General features: G+C 33.1%; 3 protein-coding genes across 6 annotated transcripts; 2 read left to right on the top strand and 1 right to left on the bottom strand.

The window, feature by feature from the left end:
* The first annotated feature begins 652 nt into the window (after positions 1-652).
* Positions 653-3,347, top strand: LOC143553534 (uncharacterized). The gene is made up of 4 exons (XM_077043521.1): positions 653-1,034; positions 2,073-2,176; positions 2,971-3,100; positions 3,182-3,347. Exons 1-4 carry the CDS (start codon positions 921-923, stop codon positions 3,218-3,220), a joined length of 387 nt encoding a protein of 128 aa, XP_076899636.1. The 5' UTR covers positions 653-920; the 3' UTR covers positions 3,221-3,347.
* Positions 3,348-5,481: 2,134 nt separating this feature from the next.
* Positions 5,482-8,469, top strand: LOC143553510 (RHOMBOID-like protein 2). Of its 4 annotated transcripts, none has more exons than XM_077043512.1 (6): positions 5,482-5,990; positions 6,444-6,604; positions 6,673-6,836; positions 7,507-7,734; positions 7,808-7,945; positions 8,207-8,469. In XM_077043512.1, the coding sequence occupies exons 1-6, from the start codon at positions 5,719-5,721 to the stop codon at positions 8,330-8,332; spliced, it is 1,089 nt and encodes a 362-aa protein (XP_076899627.1). In that variant the 5' UTR covers positions 5,482-5,718; the 3' UTR covers positions 8,333-8,469. The 4 variants fall into 4 exon arrangements, with proteins under 4 accessions (XP_076899627.1, XP_076899618.1, XP_076899621.1 ...); XM_077043503.1 differs by having other exon boundaries at positions 7,507-7,749; XM_077043506.1 differs by having other exon boundaries at positions 7,808-8,327.
* Positions 8,470-12,750: 4,281 nt separating this feature from the next.
* On the bottom strand, positions 12,751-15,881 carry LOC143555200 (putative serine/threonine-protein kinase PBL10). Its single transcript, XM_077044796.1, has 6 exons — positions 15,330-15,881; positions 14,297-14,625; positions 14,059-14,194; positions 13,684-13,826; positions 13,475-13,598; positions 12,751-13,400 (listed from the first exon to the last, which is right to left on the bottom strand). Exons 1-6 carry the CDS (start codon positions 15,379-15,381, stop codon positions 12,958-12,960), a joined length of 1,227 nt encoding a protein of 408 aa, XP_076900911.1. The 5' UTR covers positions 15,382-15,881; the 3' UTR covers positions 12,751-12,957.
* Between the last annotated feature and the right edge of the window lie 3,099 nt (positions 15,882-18,980).

Here is an 18,980-nt window from a genome sequence, read left to right as displayed (position 1 = left end):
CACATTTTTGAAGTATAACCATTTGTGTCACCCACTATCTGCTAACATTGTGCTTTCTGCTAGTACAAATGTATGCACCTTCGAGTTCAAGTTACTCGCCCTTCTTCGATTGGAGACCACATTTAACCTAATGCTAGTGTTGCTCAGTCATATCATATAGATTGATTTTATAACTCTTTAGAGGTTATACATTTATATACATAGAAAGATGTGCATAACAAAAAACCAAATTTAAGTAAAGAAATCTCCGACAACTACACAAGATCAGCTTTCTTATACGTTTATCTTCCTCGACCCCGCTTTACTTAAATACCTTCTATACATATTGTACAAATACTTATACGATCATCATAACTCTCCATTCAAAATCAATTTCTATATATCAAACACAAATATATTCTTGTAATTAGTGTTGTGTGAGTGGGTTTAGCGCCCCGATCATCTTTCTTCAGCCCCAATTCACACGGGCTGGTGTTCTCGATCGGGACAATTCAGTTTCTTGCTTCCATCTCGAAATTTTTTATTACATCATATAATTCCTTTTTAGATCTTCGGGTTGAACGGGATGACTACCCCATCGGAATGATCTTCTTTAGGCCCGAACCACCCAGGATGGTGTTCCCGACAACGCTGAAACCATTCCCAAGGGCACTCCGTCCACCCTTATTAAAAACAATATAATATTTCGTTGATTACGAGGAGTGATATAGTTTTGAGTTTTCATAAATTATAACCCACCCACGTCCAAACACTAGTATGTTAGTTGTGATTTATGATTTATGATCTATCACTATCGCATCACAAACCCTAGATAATATATCAATCAAAATCCCCAATTCATCACCAACACTGCACTTGACTATTGCCAATCATTCATCTCTCAATTTCACCATCCGAACCCTAATTGCATCTCATCAAGTATGAAAGACAAGAAATCAGCAAAGTCAAATCTTCAGCATAAACAGCATCAGAACGATCACTTGTCTCCCTTCAAGTTCGCCAAATTGCTTGATCCGGATGCTTCTTGGGATAAGGTTTGATTGTTATTTGATTCAAATTACCGTATTCTGTTTGTTATTTGACCAGAATTTAATTGATTTGAGTAATATACGATTGAGATTTAACTAGTGATCTAGAATTATTAACGTTTGATAAGAAAAGTTTCCGTCTTTATTAGATTCGGGTCGGTTCGAATGACTGAATGAAAACTGTTGAATAGGTAGGAACCATTGTAACTATATAACAACTATCATGAGGTAGGGCTGTTAACGAGTCGAGCCAAGCCTGGTTGGGATCATTTGTAAAATGAGATCGGATTGCTTCGTTTACAAACTTAGCCTAGTTGGTTCGTTTACAAACTGAGTCGGCTTGGCTTACCTTATTTATCTTAACCAGCTGAAATGTTGAGCTCGAGCTAGACTCGGCAAAAGCTTGAGCCAGCTAGTTTGTTTCTAATTTTTAGTAATTTTGTGATTTTACACATTTCGATATGTTTAAAAGAAACAAAAATATTTTTAAGATAAGTTGTCATACAGAATTTTAAACTTCATAATTTTTAGTTTTTATACATTAAATATTTGGGATTCATCTTAAACGAGCGAGCTTACCCAGGGCTCTACCCGTTTACATATAGTAAAAGGCTAAAATCTTTCTTTGTTAAATTTTGGGTTATGATTTATATATAGTAAAATCTTGGCTTTAATTTATATGAGCCAAATGGGCGAGCTTACCCTGCTCGAGCTCGGCTCGGTTCGGCTCCTTACAAACCTCCCGTGATTTCAGATTGAGCAATAACCTTTTTTCCAATTATTGGTTAATCTAGCATTTATTATCTTCATATTATTATAAAAAGTGAACTAATATTAGGGAGTTTATTGCAATTGCCTAGTTGGTTTCTTCAATTATTTATTTGATTAGTTGCGTAGATATAATTTAGTACATCTTGAATATCATGTTGAAGACTATGGCCTTATGATTCGCTTGGCTTCATAGGTCAACTATGTCATCCTTTGTTAACGTGATCGATACTTTGAGATGATAAGCATCTTGTTTGTTTGTTTGTTTGATTGCAGGACCAATTAGGAGATGTACTTCATTGGATTCGACAAATAGTGGCCCTTGTTTGCGGGTTACTCTGGGGTGCAGTTCCTTTATCTGGGGGTTTCTGGATTGTCGGGTAAGTTTACATCTTTTGCACCATCTCTGTATATTATTATTGCTATACTCTTAGAGCATTATTTAAAGTTTTAAACCCTTCATACCATTTATTAAGCCATGTTTGGTTAAAACCAAAAAGAATCTCCAATCGACTCATATCAGGGCGGTAGATGAGATGAGTTGAGCTCAAGCTCGGCTCATTTAACTTAAGAGAGCTTGAGCTTGAGCCTATCTAATTTATAGCTCTATTTCTAAAGCTCAAGCTCAGCTTGTTAGTTTCTCAAGCTCGAGATACGCTTGTTGATTATATATTAATTAATTAATTTATATTTTTTTATATCTATATAAAATATATACATATAATTTTAGTTATTATATATAACATAGCGTGTGCCTTATTATTTAATTATTGTTGTCATGTTTTTACATATAATAATAATAATTATTATTATATAAATATACATTTGATATATTAAATAAAATTTATATAAATAAAAGGCTCGTTTAGGCTTGCGAGTTCGCTTGATCTCGATATGTGAAACTTGGGCTCGTTTATTAAATGGCCGTCAATATAAGTTCGAGCTTAAGCTTGGTTCGAATCAAGTTTTAGTGATCCGATCTCGAGTAGCTCGCGAGCAGCTCAGCTCGTTTACACCCCTAAAGCTGGTTCATACTTTTACATGATACCGATGGATAAGAAAGTAGATTAGAATTGAAGTCGGGCATTTTTGGACAACTAAAAACTTCAAGATTTTCATTTTTTGTTGTTGAAGGTTTTAGTTTTCTAGAAATAATATTGTGTAATGATTTCAGATTTTTGGTTATATCGTCTGGTATCATCTATGGATATTACGGGGTCATACTCAAAGTTGATGAAGAAGAATTTGGTGGTCATGGAGCTCTTCTTCAAGAGGGTCTTTTTGCTTCATTCACTCTCTTTCTGGTATGATATCCATTGATCCCGTATTCCCGTTATTTCAAACATTTTGATTGTTTTCGCTAACTTTTATGTTCTTTTGTTCAGCTGGCTTGGACTCTAGTATACAGCTTGGCACATTTCTAATATTTCAAGATTGTCATGCGTATTGGTAATTCTTCAATCTTTAGAATTTGGGGATTTGTTTACGCAAAGCAGAAACCGAATCTGAAGTTTTGATATCTGTGTTATTGGACTTTCAGATTTTGATTTTCATGGTTGTGCAATAGTAGGTGGATTAATGTGTTTTCCTTGTCAGCATATTTTGATAATTATCAGCAGGAATTTTTTCTATATATTATTGTCTTAAGCCTTGAAACACGGTCGGATCGGGTTGTGCAGCGGGTTAAAACAAAAGTTTTTACAAAAGTATCTAACTAAAGGCAAGCCTTGAACCGTAACTCATGAATGGGTACCATAAGCGGGTAAGTAATCGATTTGAACCAACCAGTTTAGATGGTGATCAAAAAAATCCACTGTGTTTTTTGGTTCATGGTTTTGTTGGAAACCTCTAATCGGTGTGTATCAGAGGGATGAGTTTGGTTCAGGCATTTTGATCAAACAGTTGGTCTGTGTAGTCTATGAGCTGCTGACGAAGTTTCTAATGGGAGATTTAAATGTCTGTTTGTAAATTTCATAGAAAATTATAGTTTTGGGTTTTTCGGTTAGTGGCAGGATTCGTAAAATAGTCTGGGTTACCTTATTTTTAACTATGATTTTTCCATTATGTTGTTATTTCGCAATACAAAAGTTTTACAAGAAAACAAACACAATCAAGTACATTGTCGAAACTAAAAGCTGTAGGAAATTCAAAACCAATGACTGGATCTTTATAAAATGAGCCGGGTTTGAATATGGTTTTTATATGTTTAAACTTTATATGCTTCACTTTTTATTTTCATTCGGACCTAACCAAATTTGGACTACACTGAACCCGAATTTACCCCAAAATTAGGACCTAAATCTAAACCAAAATTACTTAATCGGCCTGGTCTTGGATTGATACGAGCTAGATATCTAAGTTACTTGGTCCAATCTGAATTCCGCTCGATCCTAGTCTCTACCACCAACAGTTCAATTGTAGCATTTACCAAATACCATATTTAGAACAAGTAAATTGTCTTGCAAAAGGCAAGACAAAAAAATTTAAAAGAACATTAATATATAGAAGAAAAAAATAACCAGGTTTTGGTTTGACCAATACAACTTATTTATTAAACGGGTCAATGTGAATTTGACCCGTTTATTAGTAACTCAAACATGGTCTCTTACAAGGCCGGCCCTTAGGGGTGGCAGGGTGGTCGACAGCCACAGGCCCGACACCTTGCTAGGCCTAAACATTTTTTATTTTATTTTGTTAAATTATATATTTTTATTAAATACAATATGTATATTTAATGTTTAAACTCAATTACATAACTACTATCTTGGTCTAGTTGTAAGAGTATTACTCCAAGCCAAAATGTTATGAGTTCTAATTTCATTTGAGACATGTTTAATTCTATTTTTATACAAAAGTTTTTTACACAACTCAAATTATAACCAAGTAAACACATAAAAATTAAACTGTTTAAACCCAACAAAATACTCCTTTTACTTAAGGTCCAAAAATTTTTCATCTTCGGCCCAAATTTTTTTTTTGCTTTCTCGGATTCGGCCCTGGTCTCTTATATAGTTTAAGTTTAAAGGTATTTTTTTAAGAAAAGCGAGGACTCTTTAAAATATGTTGGTTATACAAACATATTTTAATTATACTCATGTTACAATAAAAAGCTGTTTTGTTTTTGCATATACACGAGTGGAATAAAAAAGTTTTGACTCGATTAGATGAGTATATAATTTAAAACCTATAAATTTTATGGGTAGAGATATTATACGCTAATGCCTTAACGTACGATAGGTACGCGAGACGCTCAAAGGCAAAAACAAAGACAGAGGTACTAAACGCTCAACCAAATCCTAAAATGCTCAGCCAAAAACCTAAATGGCTCAAAAAACGCTCAAAAACGGGTTTCGTGAAAAAAAATGAAAAATTGATCGATTAACCATCCAAAACTGTTTTTTCGGTGAACCAATGATTAATTGGATATGTATTGACGATTCCGAGATGTATGGATGAGATTTCATGGATCGATTTCGTGAAAAAATGGATTCGTGTACCTATTATACGTTAAGGTATTATTGTATCGAATCTTTTCCCAAAATTTTATACTGTGACTAGATATACGAATCGCGTTCAGATTCACAAATTTAACTCGATAATCCAAAAACTTTTAATACACGTACAACCTGACACAATTGACAGGAAGTTATATTATGTGGTGTTAATAAAATATATTTTAAGTTCCTCCACAGAACACTAAAACTAAAGAATCCAACCATTTTAAATTTAGATACAATCAAATAACCACTTATAATTTTCAAGAATCAAATTAGCAAAATCCATTTAACAAAAACAAATTTCACAACACACCCACCAGAATTTCCCCGCCACCCATTGATCACAATCACATCAAACATTTTCAACAAATGAACATTAAACCACCTGCACCCAAATCTTAGAAACCATCGACTAATTGGATGTCATGGTGCGGAAGGATTCACCGGAGATTGAAATCAATGTCCACACCACCCCCGTACCCGCATCATCTCAACCACCCGATCAAAATCCCCCTGAGGAATGGACCCCGTGGCTAGTTCCTTCCATATTCGTCATCAACGTCGCATTGTTCATACTCTCCATGTATATCAACAACTGCCCCGCACATTCAAGGAGTTGCATTGGCGTCCAAAGCCTTCATCTGTTCGCATTTGAAAACATCCACGAAAACCCCCTTCTCGGCCCTTCAACGTCCACGTACGTTCTCATTCGTTCAATCCGGTTATCTTAAATACTTGATTCATGCATTAAATTAGCGGCAAAACCAAAGGGTCAAGAAGGTCCGCTGAACCTTGGTGATCATAATTTGTTTGATTTATATATATATAAAAATATAAGTATTCTTTTTTAAAATCATAAATTGGACCATGTAAACGAGGGACAACAAAATTTGTTTGATTTATATATATTTTATCTAAGATTTATTTATTAAAAAAAACATGAGTTAGACCCTATAACCGGGGTTTATAACTTATAAGATTTTGTTTGGTTTTTTATATATAAAATGTAAGTTTTTTATAAAAAAAATATGAGCTGGACCCATGTAACCGATAGAGAATAGTACCTCATGAATATGATAACCCTGACTAAAAATTCTGGTTCCGCCACTATATGAAATTATAAATTTTTAATGCAAGATGTTGTTTTTAGGCTACTAGAAATGGGAGCCTTGGATGCGAATAAGGTGATTCAAGGACAACGTTGGCGAATCTTCACCTGCATGTGGTTGCATGCTGGAGTGTTCCATATTTTCACGAATATGTTGAGTCTTCTTAGTGTTGGGATTCGCCTCGAGCAAGAGTTTGGATTCGGTAACAGAATATATACTTTTACATCTGAACCTTTATACAATCGTCGTTTATGAATTTTTTTGGTGCAGCAAGAATCGGATTGCTTTATATAGTGTCCGGAATGGGTGGTAGTTTGTTGTCGTCATTGTTCGTCCGGAAAACGATATCCGTTGGTGCGTCTGGAGCCCTTTTCGGGTTGCTTGGTGCGATGCTTTCCGAATTACTTACCAATTGGGGTATTTACGCCAATAAGGTACGCGTTAGTTTGATCAAGTAGAGCTGGGAAAATAGATCGGTCAGCCCAGTCGTGTAACCGTTTTAGAAACCTAAAACAACAAAATTCCGAGGCTTTTTTTTATTAAAAAAATGGTTCTTACTTTCGGAATTCATTTTCATTGTGAGATTCGATCAAGCAACCCCCAAGAGACACAATAGACCCTTACCATTATATTAGCGTTGTGTTTTAGTTTCTAACTCTCAAAGTGAACCTAATATACATTAAGTATGCATTTACATATTTTTAAAAATCGACCGTTATTGATCAAGTGATAGTCTATATCTCTAACTTGTTTATAGTGGCTCTTGAGCCTGCCTGACTCAAGGTTGGTTGATTTTAACATTTTTTTTTAACATTTCATAAAAATGAACTTTTTCTAAATTTGGCTATAAAAATTATGTTCTTACAATATTACTGAATTATTGCATGCATTAAAATTTTGACCTTTTTAACATGCATGACTTGACATGTTTTCATCTTAACTAAATGTTTTTATATGACCTATGTGGACGACAAAACACAACTCAAGTCGATAATTTTCTTGATAAACTAATAAGAACGCCACAAAAATTGCCACCTCTAGATTGGTTGTCGATTAACTAGCACATAGACATGATTCATTTTTGGATTTATTGCATATGCGCAGATTGCGGCATTGGTAATGCTCGTAGTCATGATTTGCATGAACCTATTGGTCGGAATCTTGCCACACGTAGATAATTTTGCGCATATAGGAGGATTCATCACAGGGTTTTTCCTCGGGTTTATCCTTTTGGCTAGACCACAACTCGATTGGATTGTTGCTCCTGGTTACTATGGGCACCCTATGAAACCACAATTCAAGATCTACCAATATGTATTAATCGTCATCTCGGTTATAGCTCTATTTGTGATGTAAGTCTTGATCAAATCTTTCATTCTTTGCATTATGCACACGAGATACTGAGTTAGGTTTGTGCATTTGCAGATTTATATCCGGCTTCATGCTCCTTTTCCGGAAAATAGATGGAAACGATTATTGTTCATGGTGTCATTACCTAAGTTGCATGCCTACACCTCTATGGAGCTGCGATCCGCAATGTAATGTAAGATTTTTCGACAATTTAGTCAGGGAAATTGCACGAAATAACGACCTATTTTGCCTTGACTTGCTTAATAATAACATACTTTACATTCATTGTATTACCATTTATAGTTTGCTAAAAATATTGAAACCCTAAGTTGATATTCTAAATGATAGTCTTAACTATGTTGCTATAAATGGTAATAAATGTAAAGTATGTTAGTGTTTAGATATATGTGACTTGAGATTTGACCGCTTGTTTATTTTTTGTGGGTTTTTACAGTCGATAAAGACAGGTAATCAACTAAACTTGACATGCTTGAACAATGGAAAGTCGAAGTTGTATATGTTACCCAAGGGTGGTGATATTGAGACGACACAAAAACTTTGTTCATTGCTTTGCATCTAAATACGTATCGATTGTAGTTTTAGAAGGAAAAAAATTGTTTTAGTTTTTGTAGGTAAATTATGCGCATAATAGAATTACATGTAAAATGATTAATGCAACTAAGATTTTAATTATTTCATGAACTTGTTATGTCTGTTTGAGCTACGTACCTTCGGTTTAAGTTTGAGTGAGGTTTGGGCTTTTAAAAATGGGGGTGGGTTTTTTCCTGTGTACGTATTGTGTTGGCTTTTAGTTAGGTTAATTTAGACAAGTTTCATATTCTAGCGAGCCCCCCCCCCCCCCCCCCCCCCCCCGGGATTGAACTCGATTTGAAATTTATACGAGTCAGCTTAGCTCAACTAAAAAATTATATGAGCTGGTTTTGAATGAGTTTCGAGCCATGAGTTATCTGTAGAATCCTATCACATATCAACTCAATTGTAGTTAATCTGTTAAGAGATTGCAATCGTAACACATCAACCATAGAATGAAAATGAATCTCATGATGTCACCGCTGCAAATGTTTGTTTTTGAATCATGTATTGTGTTGAAACATTCCTAGCCTAATCTCATTGGAAAATAAGCAAGTCAATTTTAAATGGTTTAGTTTATAATCACCAACATTTTCTTTACTTTATACCGCGCTTTATTGATAACAATGTTTCTGTTTCTCTTAAAAAAGTACTATTTAATTCTATATTTTCGATGATTTGTTTAAATCAATAGCAAATATAAAATTATGTGATTTATTTGTTTTTAAAGGTGAATTTTTTTTATCATCTATGAGACTTGAACCTAAGATCTCTCAAGTCTTTCCAACCCAATGTGTTTAAAGACTTTGCCTTTATGAGTGCACCACCAACCCATTGGTGCAGAATTATGTAATGTAAAATGCTATTTTTGTTTAACTCAATTTCAAATTTTATTTTATTACATGATACATCCTAAAGAGCTTATATTATGATAAACTCATTTATAACTAGCAGAAAACAAAAGGTGGCCAAAATGCATAAATTGTACACACTTCTTTTAGCTATACATACAATTGAACTAAAATATATATATGAAATATTTTCATGGCAACAAAGTTTTCTCTATGTGGGCCTTTACCATCTTCATTGTAGGTTTAAATTTACTCTACCTTCACATAAGCAAGAACGTGTTGTTGGGTTGTGTCCAATTGCACATGGAAATGTATTGAATAATAAAGACAAGGCCATCATTCTTTGGATGAGACAAGGCCTTCATTCTTGGACTGTAAAAATTCCACATTTATAGGAGGGTTGTCCGTTGTCGTCAACTAGTTTTTCCAGTGTGCATTTAATTCAATACAAAGCACCCCAATGAAATTTTAACACCACATCCATGAAACTTTTACAAATATCCTTAAGAAATTTTGACAATGACCCAAGAGAATTAGAGAAATTGATTTAAGATTCAAATTTTCAAAAGTATTATAAAATAATAAACTAGATATTAAAAAAAATCATATTAGCCCAAGCTCATCACTCCACTGTCCCAACCAATGTTACAAAAATCGCTAGTCGGTGGTCGGGCGGTGGGGGACTAGCGATTAATCGGGATTAGTCGAGATTAATCGGATCGGACTTTAATGTATATTTTTCAGTTTTATACATACACACACACATTTTTATACGTAATTTTCAGTTTCATACATACACAAACATATTTTGGCCGGAAATTGGCTGGAATCTCATTGGAAACCGCTAGTTCTTGCTGCAATCTCGCCGAAAATAGTTGATTTGGGTCGGAATCTCGCCGGAAACCACTTATTTTGGTCGGAATCTCGTCGAAAATCGTCGATTTTGGCCATATTTGACCGTTAACCGATTAGCCCAAAATTAATCAGTGAAGTTGGGACTAGTGATTAATCGGTGTCTAGTCGGAATTTTTGCATTCCCAACCATTTTTACAATTAACCTAATAAGTAATAATTAACTAACACACAATTCAATCACAAAGATTAACGTGAATTGAAATTTGAAGAATTGAAATTTGGTCACCTATTCTATATGAAGAAAACAACTAAGCAGATGTGTGTCACTATTTGATGAAATGCTTAAGAGAAATATCGGGGAGAACAAGAACTTTGTGGGAACATCCTGGGTCCCGGTTTGATTCCAAGAACTCTAAAAGTGTATGTCACTTATAAGGGAAACTCAAATGAACCATTTGATTTTAGTGATAATACTTATATTTTGAAATCATGCATCTAGGGGACGTTATAATTTCAGGGGGCTTCAAAGTTCTTGATACTGATTCGTTATTTAACATTATGCATAACTATTCACAACTAAAGATAATATATATTTTGGTTTATCACCGAGTGTTTGCGGAATTATTGAGCCATGGCTTCAATGTGGATCTTAAAAGAGCTTTAGAACTCTTGCAACGTAGGCGTGTTATCCGTACTGATATGTTATATCAATTTTAAACATTATATTTGAACGATGTCATCATTGTTACGTAGTTACGTACATATGAGAATGCCAAAAGTTAAGCTTGGCATTAGACAGCAAAGCATTTCAATTAATGTTGTAACCAACAAGCCATACAATTATTAAGATGTCATGTCGGTAGATTATAAAATGAAATGGGACATTAGCCGGTGAGATTTAGAATAAAGTTTCAAAAAGAGAGCCCAGAAAGTCATAAACCAAAAGTCATAGTTGCATAGTAAGTGCCGGTGGCGAGTGGGACAAGGCAGCATTCAAAATTAGCCCATTATTCACAACCAGCCCGCACCCACAAATCCCTTTTGTAAACATTTTTTTATTCATATCCCATTTATATATAACCAACTGGCTTAGAACCCGACAACTCGTGTGCTACACATCGTGAAAAATATCAATACATAAAATTCTTAAACTATAAAGTACATTTTAGATGAAAAAATGTTTTATATATTATAACAATTTTGAGAAGAAAAAAAAAGCATGTGGATTTGTAAAAAAAATGAATATGCAATTGATGTTGGGGATACAACCAATTAAGGACAAACTGTCAAAGTGCCCCTCAAGTAAAGAGATACATTGATTGATTTAATGATTAGTGTTAACGGAGTTAGTTGGATTAGGTTTAATCGCAAGTAAAAACAAAACTATTAGACGAAAACCACAAATGCTAATGAACTAAAACCAAAAATTTAGTCAAACCACAATGACGAAAACCACAAATGTCTTAAAGAATCGGGATATAATCTGCTAAAGTATCCCCGTGTAAGAGCATTCTCAGTATGTATCATATAATTATGTGAGTGGGTGTTGTAAAATATATAGTATGGTTGTGAGTAGAAGAGAGAGAAAGAGTTACATGAGAAAGTTAAATTTACGATTTTATTATTCACCCCGTATAATTTTTAAATATTTTCTGAAAGTATATATGAGTGAAAGAGAAAGACTAGATAATGATAAATGTATAAAAATATTATATAATTGAACAAAATATAGTGATTTTAGTATGATTGTATGGATATGAAATAGGTTGAGAATGCTCTAAAGTCGATCTCTGGGGAAAGATATGCGTATATAGAATTATTTATTTATGGAAAATATAAATTAAATAAAAAAAAACAACAATACATATAACTAAGAATAATCTATCTATCTACATAAATGTATACTTAAAAATTTTATGTGTCACTCTCTGATTGTTCTCTCTCCCTCTCAAGCCAGTAACTTGTTTAATTTGTAATTTGATACTTCTCATGTGTTTAACTCGAATTCGTAGGTATTGGTCTAACAAAACTCGGATAGTCCTTAAATGAGTTATATCTTATTTATTTGTGAAACCCTTTCATAATCAAATAATAATTTTTGCGGGTCATGAATCTCACCAAACTCGTATAGTCTTTAAACGAGTTATAACATCTCATTTATTTGTGAAATAACCCATTAACCATCAAACAATAATTTCCGTTGATTATGGGTCTCATCAAATCTGAATAACCCTTAAACGTGTTACAACATCTTATTTATTTCTAAACCCTTTCATCATCAAACTTTACTTTAATTTCTCTCTACATATTCTCTATCGTCGGTCTAATCTCTTTATCACCAGTTAACTTCTAATTACCCCCAACCATCGTCAACCTCCCCTCTCATGCATCAACCACCATCGCCACTTACATCAATGCCCTCTTTTCATAAAAAAAATATTTATGTTATTTATGTTTGTTCGTTTAAAAAAATCAACATGTCCATTCTTATTTATGTTCGTTCATTAAAATCTACACATCACAATGAAAAGAGACTGGACATTGAAAAAATATAATGAACGTATACTCTGTAACACGAAAAAACTCAAAACTAGTGTATAATAGTAGGTAAATACTCGGTAATTAATAGAATAATTTTAGTATGTAATATTAAGAAAAAAAAAGTTATTGATGAATATTGAATGATTTATACATATTTTGAACTATTTTTACTCGTATAAAAACTCCATTTAGAGAAAAACAGAAAATAAAAATTTCCCAAACAAATAAACCGCAAATTAAGATCAAGATATATGTTTTTGTCTCAAATAACCTTAATCCAAAACAACTATACAATTACTCGACCAAAACCACTACCAATCTAGACATATAACGACACTATTATTCTTTCATGTGATTCCTCAACTCACTAACTATATATAGCCGAAGCCGAAGGACGGGGATAGGCTGTAGACTGACCATCGCTAGAGGCAGCACTCTTTTGGGAAACCGCACGCCTTGTTTGTGCCCCGTTATTGGAATGTCTTCGCATTCGTGTAACACCCTTAGGATCTTGAAGTAATTCAAGTTCTTTGACCACATCAGCCATACTCGGCCTGAACCGGGGGTCCATTGAAACACACCGTAGGACCAGGTTAGCTGCGGCATGGGCCCCGTCTAACGTGTATTGGCCTTCAAGACGGTTGTCAAGAACTCGAAAAAGCTTTCGTTTGTGGGGAAGGTACGGTTTGGCCCATTGGACAAAACTTTGTTCACCCTTGGGTCGATTTTTGTCCACCGCTCTCCGGCCCGTCAACATTTCAAGAAGGACCACACCAAAGCTATATACGTCACATTTTACTGTCAATTGACCTACGATGACCAAATATAGCGCATATAATCAAATAACCTATGGTGAACAATAACTATGAACCATTTTAGCATACCGGTGGCTAAATATTCAGGGGCGGCATAGCCATAGGTGCCCATCACCCGTGTTGACACATGGCTTTTATCGCCTGTGGGTCCATCTTTGGCTAGCCCGAAGTCAGATAGCTTTGCATTATAATCCTGCATAATAAAAACAAACAATCATCCCCGAGAAAAAAAGTGAACTAAACGTTTAATAATCTAGCTTCAAAGGAGCATTCTATACCGAATCAAGTAAAACATTTGACGTCTTGAAATCCCGATAGATTACTTTCGTTTCAGCACTATGAAGAAAGGCAAGTCCTTTAGCAGCTCCAAGAGCAACCTTTAACCGAAGACTCCAAGAGAGAGGTTGAAAATATGATCCTCCTGTCGAGAAAACTCATCAATAAGATAAAATTCTTTTTTATTTTAATATTAATAAAATTATATAGATTAAAAATGTTTTTTGTTAGTATCTATGCCGGTTCACGCGTCAGGTTCCAAAGCTTAAACGGGGTTTTAAAATGTATATTGAACCGCATTACAACTAAAGCAACTGAACCAATCGATTACTTCATTTAATTCATATTAAACGGTTTGTTAGAAGACATGAACTCACTCCGAAACAAGTGATTCTCCAAGCTCCCACGAGGCATGAACTCGTAAACCAAAAGCCGATGCTCGTCTTCCAAACAATACCCAATCAACCTCACAAGATTTGGGTTGGAAAATTGCCCCAAATAGTTCACCTCCGCCTACAACAACCCGCCAACCCGACACAACATTACTCATTGAAAGTTTAAAAACCAGCACAAATACAATAACTAAAAATTAATAACTAATAATTAAACTCTCACCAGCCATTCCCTATGACCTTGAAACCCATCCGGATTAAGTCTTTTAACAGCAACAACGACCCTGGTCCCGGGCTTTGAAGACGCGAACGATTGTTCATCTATCCACCCTTTAAAAACTGACCCGAACCCGCCTTCACCCAAAACGCTATCGGGTCGGAAATTTCTAGTGGCCGTTCGAAGATCTGAATAACTGAAACTCTTCAGACCCGAAGATTGCAAAATTTCGCCCTCGCTTCGGGGAGTTGGTGGGACCCACGAGCCCTTGCTGCCACTTGAATTGCCATTATCGGTTCCATTTGAACTTACATTTCTTGAACTCGAACTCACCCCTAAATAATTACAAAAATAAATAAATATTAAATATGATACGAAAATTTTACACAATAATATATACAAAAAATAACCGATATAACTAAACCGTAGCAAATAAAAAAATTTCAGTTTCGGTTGGGTTTAAAACCGAATAGCACTGTAACCGAATTAACTGTAAGTGGGTTTAAAAACCTAACCATAACCGAATTAACTAAAAAAGTCAGTTTCAGCAGTGCTTAAAATCAAACCGAACCGTAACCACAACCATAACCAAATTAACCTTTTTTTTTACTTGGACATAATACCGTAACCAAATTAACCGAATTTTCAGTTTTGGTTGGAGCTTAAAAACCGAACCGAATTAGCCAAAACTTTCAGTTTCGGTTGGGGGCTTAAAACCGAACAGTAACCGAATTAACCAAAAAATTTCAGTAACCATAATCGAATTAACCAAAATTTCAGTTGGACTTAAAACCGACCCAAACCATAACCGAATCAACCAAAACTTTCAGTTCCGGTTGGGCCTTACAAGTTACAACCAAGCCAAACCGAACCAAAATAACTGAAAATTTAGTTTGTTCAGGCCTTAAATCAGTGTCTTTTAACCAATTCTTTCATGGGTATATCAAATAATATAAATAAGATTCGTAAAAAAAAACAAAACTTAGATGATCAAAACAGTAAAGACATAATAATAATCTAAGGGAAGTTATTATTATACCAGTGTGACAGGGGCTTTCAGCTTTGATTCTAGCACTTAAACAGACTCCCATTGAAACTCAAATGATTCTTTCTTCGAAGAATGTCGCTAACAGTACTTGTTTAATAATATTCCAAAAGCAGATCTGGGTCCGACAAACGAGGACAACTTTGTTCGTTCATCCCATGAAAGAAAAGTGGGCACTGAAATCAAGATTCATCATTGTTTCCAACGTAACAATTTGAGGAAAATAATGTCTTTTTGTTAAAAGGTTTGTTGCACACGAGATGAAATCACGGAAACCGACAACGAGGTTCAATGGCAAAAGATGATTAATCTGTACCTTGGAGACAGAAGGATGTGGTGGTGATGGGTGGAGGTTAAGAATGAAGAGTTTTATATGAAGAAGGTTATATATTAATGGTGGGTTTGCAGTTGATGTTGATGGTGATGGTGGGGATAAGGATTACAGCCGGTGGCTAACTCATTCACATTAGTTCGACCTTACTTATTATTATTCACCTACCATTTTTGTTTTTAAGTAACAATATTAAATGAATTGGTAAAAGATTTTTTGTAACTATTATAACTTATAAAGAAGAGATTTGTTATGTAATAAAAAAAATAGATTACAAAACCAAAAAAAATATATCTTGAATATATTTACTGCATAGACCAAATACAAAGTTTTATGAGAAATATACCAATACATTCACGATCCCACTATTCCACAAAGATGTCTCTCTTCCGGTTGATCAATACTTCCAGTTCGCCACTTTTCTCTAGCCGAACCAAACTGCTCGATTTCAAACTTAATAAAGTTCAAGTATAAACATATCACTCATTTCTTTAAATTCAAATAGTTCAGTTCGGCTTGATTTCAAACCAAACCAGGTATAAGCATCCTTGCGTTTGGTTCGACTCGATTCGTGAACAACCCAATACACGGTGTTAGGCTTAAAGCGTGAAAGCTTGGATAATTTGATTAATTTCTTACATTTACTTTTACTTACACTGTATTCCCGAGTTTCATTTAATGAGGAAAGGAAAGAAAAATGAGGGATACAAAAATATGTTGTGTTCCCGAATTTTATTTAAAAAGGAAAAGGAAGGAAAAGTTAAAAGATGTGTTCCCGAGTTTCATTAAAAGAGAGAAAATGATGGGAAGGAAGAGAAAATGATGAGTAAAATAAAAGAATTTGTATCTTTCTAAATTGGAAAGATTTAAAAGGAAAATAAGTTAAAGAAAAAGAGGAGATTCCAAAAAAAAAAATAAGAGGAGTAAACTTTGTTTTCTTTGCCTTTCTTTTTATAAATGAACTTGAGGGTTACTCTTTAAACATAAGCAACCATTTTCTTGTATTCAGTAACAAGAAAATTCTCTTCCCTTCCTATAAGAATTCTTTGTTTATTTATAATAACTAGCTTTAGAGCCCGTGTAACACACGGAATAATTTAAATAATTAAGTTATAAATAAAGTAATACATAATACATATAGAAAAATTAATTACATCTATACTTCTATCATTATATATAAATTGATTTTATTTATATCACAAAATAATAAAGAGAACTTAATAAAAAAAATAATGCGCGTGCAAAAACATACACAAGTACACTCCGTATATTGAAAAATTATTCGCAGTATCATGTATGTATAAATGAAAGAAATTTGGTTATGAACCAATTTCGAAGAATACTTCTCTTATAATAATAGTTTTAAGCTACACCATGAAAAATATTTTGATAAGTTTGAGAGACATCTCGACTTTGCCAATTGACAAAAAAATAACAGGTTAACCCGTCTATTGAAAATTTATTCACAGTATCATGTATGTATAAATGAAAGAAATTTGGTTATGAAACCAATTTCGAAGAATACTTCTCTTATAATAATAGTTTTGAGCTACACCATGAAAAATATTTTGATAAGCTTGAGAAACTTCTCGACTTTGCTAACTGACAAAAGAATAACAGGTTAACCCGTTCCATTTTGTGAATGTTTTGCTTCACTTGAGCATAATTTTGTACGACATGTTTCACATACAATATTATGATCACTATTCAAGAAAAAATCAATAATGACATAAATGTTTTTAATTTGATAAAAGTTAGAAGTGTTGATAGGCTTTTAGGTGGCATGTCAGAAGTGGTTGTCATTTTTTCTTAAATTTTAATAGTCTTGTGAAAAAATACTCAATATGCAAACACCCGAATTTTTTTACTATTTCCAAAAATGTCATTAAGAATAAATTCGAAACTCAGTCATTTAAAATTCTAACTTTCATTTGTTTTACATTTTCAAGTCCAAACTTTGAACCCGTGACAAATTTGACGCTAAATCTACTTTCATTCTCAAAATCTTAAAAATATTCAGATTACACCTTTTTTACGCGTAACAAATTTGAGCCAAATGTTGTTAATTTGTACCAAACGATCTATTTATCAACTTTTAACCCGTAACAATCAAATTTAAGTTTTACCAAAAACTCGAAGCAATCCTTGATAACACAAAACCCAAGAAACTAAATATGATAAACTTTATTATATATGAAAGGGATTGATATATACTATACTTACAATTACAATTTAACACATATATGTATGATTTACTAAATTAACCAAAAAAATAAATAGATAGATTTATGCCACATATTTATAATTTATAAATTTATATGGCAATGTACAAAAAAACAATAGTTAAATGGATTTATTTTAAAAAAAAAATGGATAGAGTTTTAAGCATATATTTATAATTTAATGATAAAAGATACTTTGTAAATTGAAAGAATATTAGTTTTTTTTTTGTTTTTTTATTCACAATTTTCAACAATATACATAGTATAATATGCTAACGATAACATTTAAATTATATTCTTTTTAATATTTGATAAACGTGGTTTGTTGTAGATTTTTGGATTTCACCAAATATGTTGTAAAATATATTCTAACAATATACATTAATATAATATGTAAATATTTAACATGTAATTATTTATTTGTATAAAAGTTATAGATATAATATAAATAGAGTTTAAAGAAAATTGAATAATTTAATTAGATATAATATAAATGGAGTGTAAAATGAAAATGAATAATTATTGGTTTATGCAATATATTAGTTTTGGAGGGAAAAAATTGTGAGAATTAACTACAAACTGACATGTGTCACAATTATTTTACTTTATTAGAATAGGTAAATACAACATACTCCATATCTATAAAAGATATGTGAATCTATTTTAAAAAAACCTAAAAAATGATGATAAATAGTGTGGTCATGTGTCATGATACAAGATAAGTCTTAACATTATAAGAAATATTGTTGACACGTGTAATTATATGTAGATCTTTTCCCTTACGATGAAGACTTTTCTTGTGGCAGCATCATGACATGTAAGCATCAATATATTTTCTACATTTCTAGCGAATGCTTCTCATGATTATATACATAAAAGAGTAAAGCCTTAAAATAGTAAAATCGTTAACAAAGTCAAAACAAACTTTGTACATCAAAGTCTAAAAGATGGCCGGGCACATAGGGTGTGTTTGACAAAGAGATTTTAGGAGTTTTTAAAAGCTTTAAGTTATAAGGTTTAAAGAAAAAACTCATATTTACTGAAAAGTCTTGTTTGATTGGAGTAGCTTGAAACTTTTAGGTAAGAAGAAAA

The sequence above is a fragment of the Bidens hawaiensis genome, unplaced genomic scaffold (assembly GCF_021521415.1).
Source record: "Bidens hawaiensis isolate Kalapana, Puna unplaced genomic scaffold, B.hawaiensis_p1.1 tig00001032_1, whole genome shotgun sequence".
Taxonomy (NCBI): Eukaryota; Viridiplantae; Streptophyta; class Magnoliopsida; order Asterales; family Asteraceae; genus Bidens; species Bidens hawaiensis.
This window is presented reverse-complemented; position numbering and strand designations above follow the sequence as displayed.

Excerpts from the sequence above, each read along its gene's own strand:
- LOC143553534 (XM_077043521.1), top strand. The coding sequence starts at position 921 with ATGAAAGACAAGAAATCAGCAAAGTCAAATCTTCAGCATAAACAGCAT. Across the intron at positions 2,177-2,970 it reads GGGGGTTTCTGGATTGTCGG|ATTTTTGGTTATATCGTCTG; the intron begins GTAAGTTTACAT and ends TAATGATTTCAG. Across the intron at positions 3,101-3,181 it reads CTTCATTCACTCTCTTTCTG|CTGGCTTGGACTCTAGTATA; the intron begins GTATGATATCCA and ends TCTTTTGTTCAG.
- LOC143555200 (XM_077044796.1), bottom strand. The coding sequence starts at position 15,381 with ATGGGAGTCTGTTTAAGTGCTAGAATCAAAGCTGAAAGCCCCTGTCAC. Across the intron at positions 14,195-14,296 it reads AAGGTCATAGGGAATGGCTG|GCGGAGGTGAACTATTTGGG; the intron begins GTGAGAGTTTAA and ends GGGTTGTTGTAG. Across the intron at positions 13,599-13,683 it reads CAAATGTTTTACTTGATTCG|GATTATAATGCAAAGCTATC; the intron begins GTATAGAATGCT and ends TTTATTATGCAG.
- LOC143553510 (XM_077043498.1), top strand. The coding sequence starts at position 5,719 with ATGGTGCGGAAGGATTCACCGGAGATTGAAATCAATGTCCACACCACC. Across the intron at positions 6,837-7,506 it reads GGGGTATTTACGCCAATAAG|ATTGCGGCATTGGTAATGCT; the intron begins GTACGCGTTAGT and ends GCATATGCGCAG. Across the intron at positions 7,750-7,807 it reads TCTCGGTTATAGCTCTATTT|TTAGGTTTGTGCATTTGCAG; the intron begins GTGATGTAAGTC and ends CGAGATACTGAG.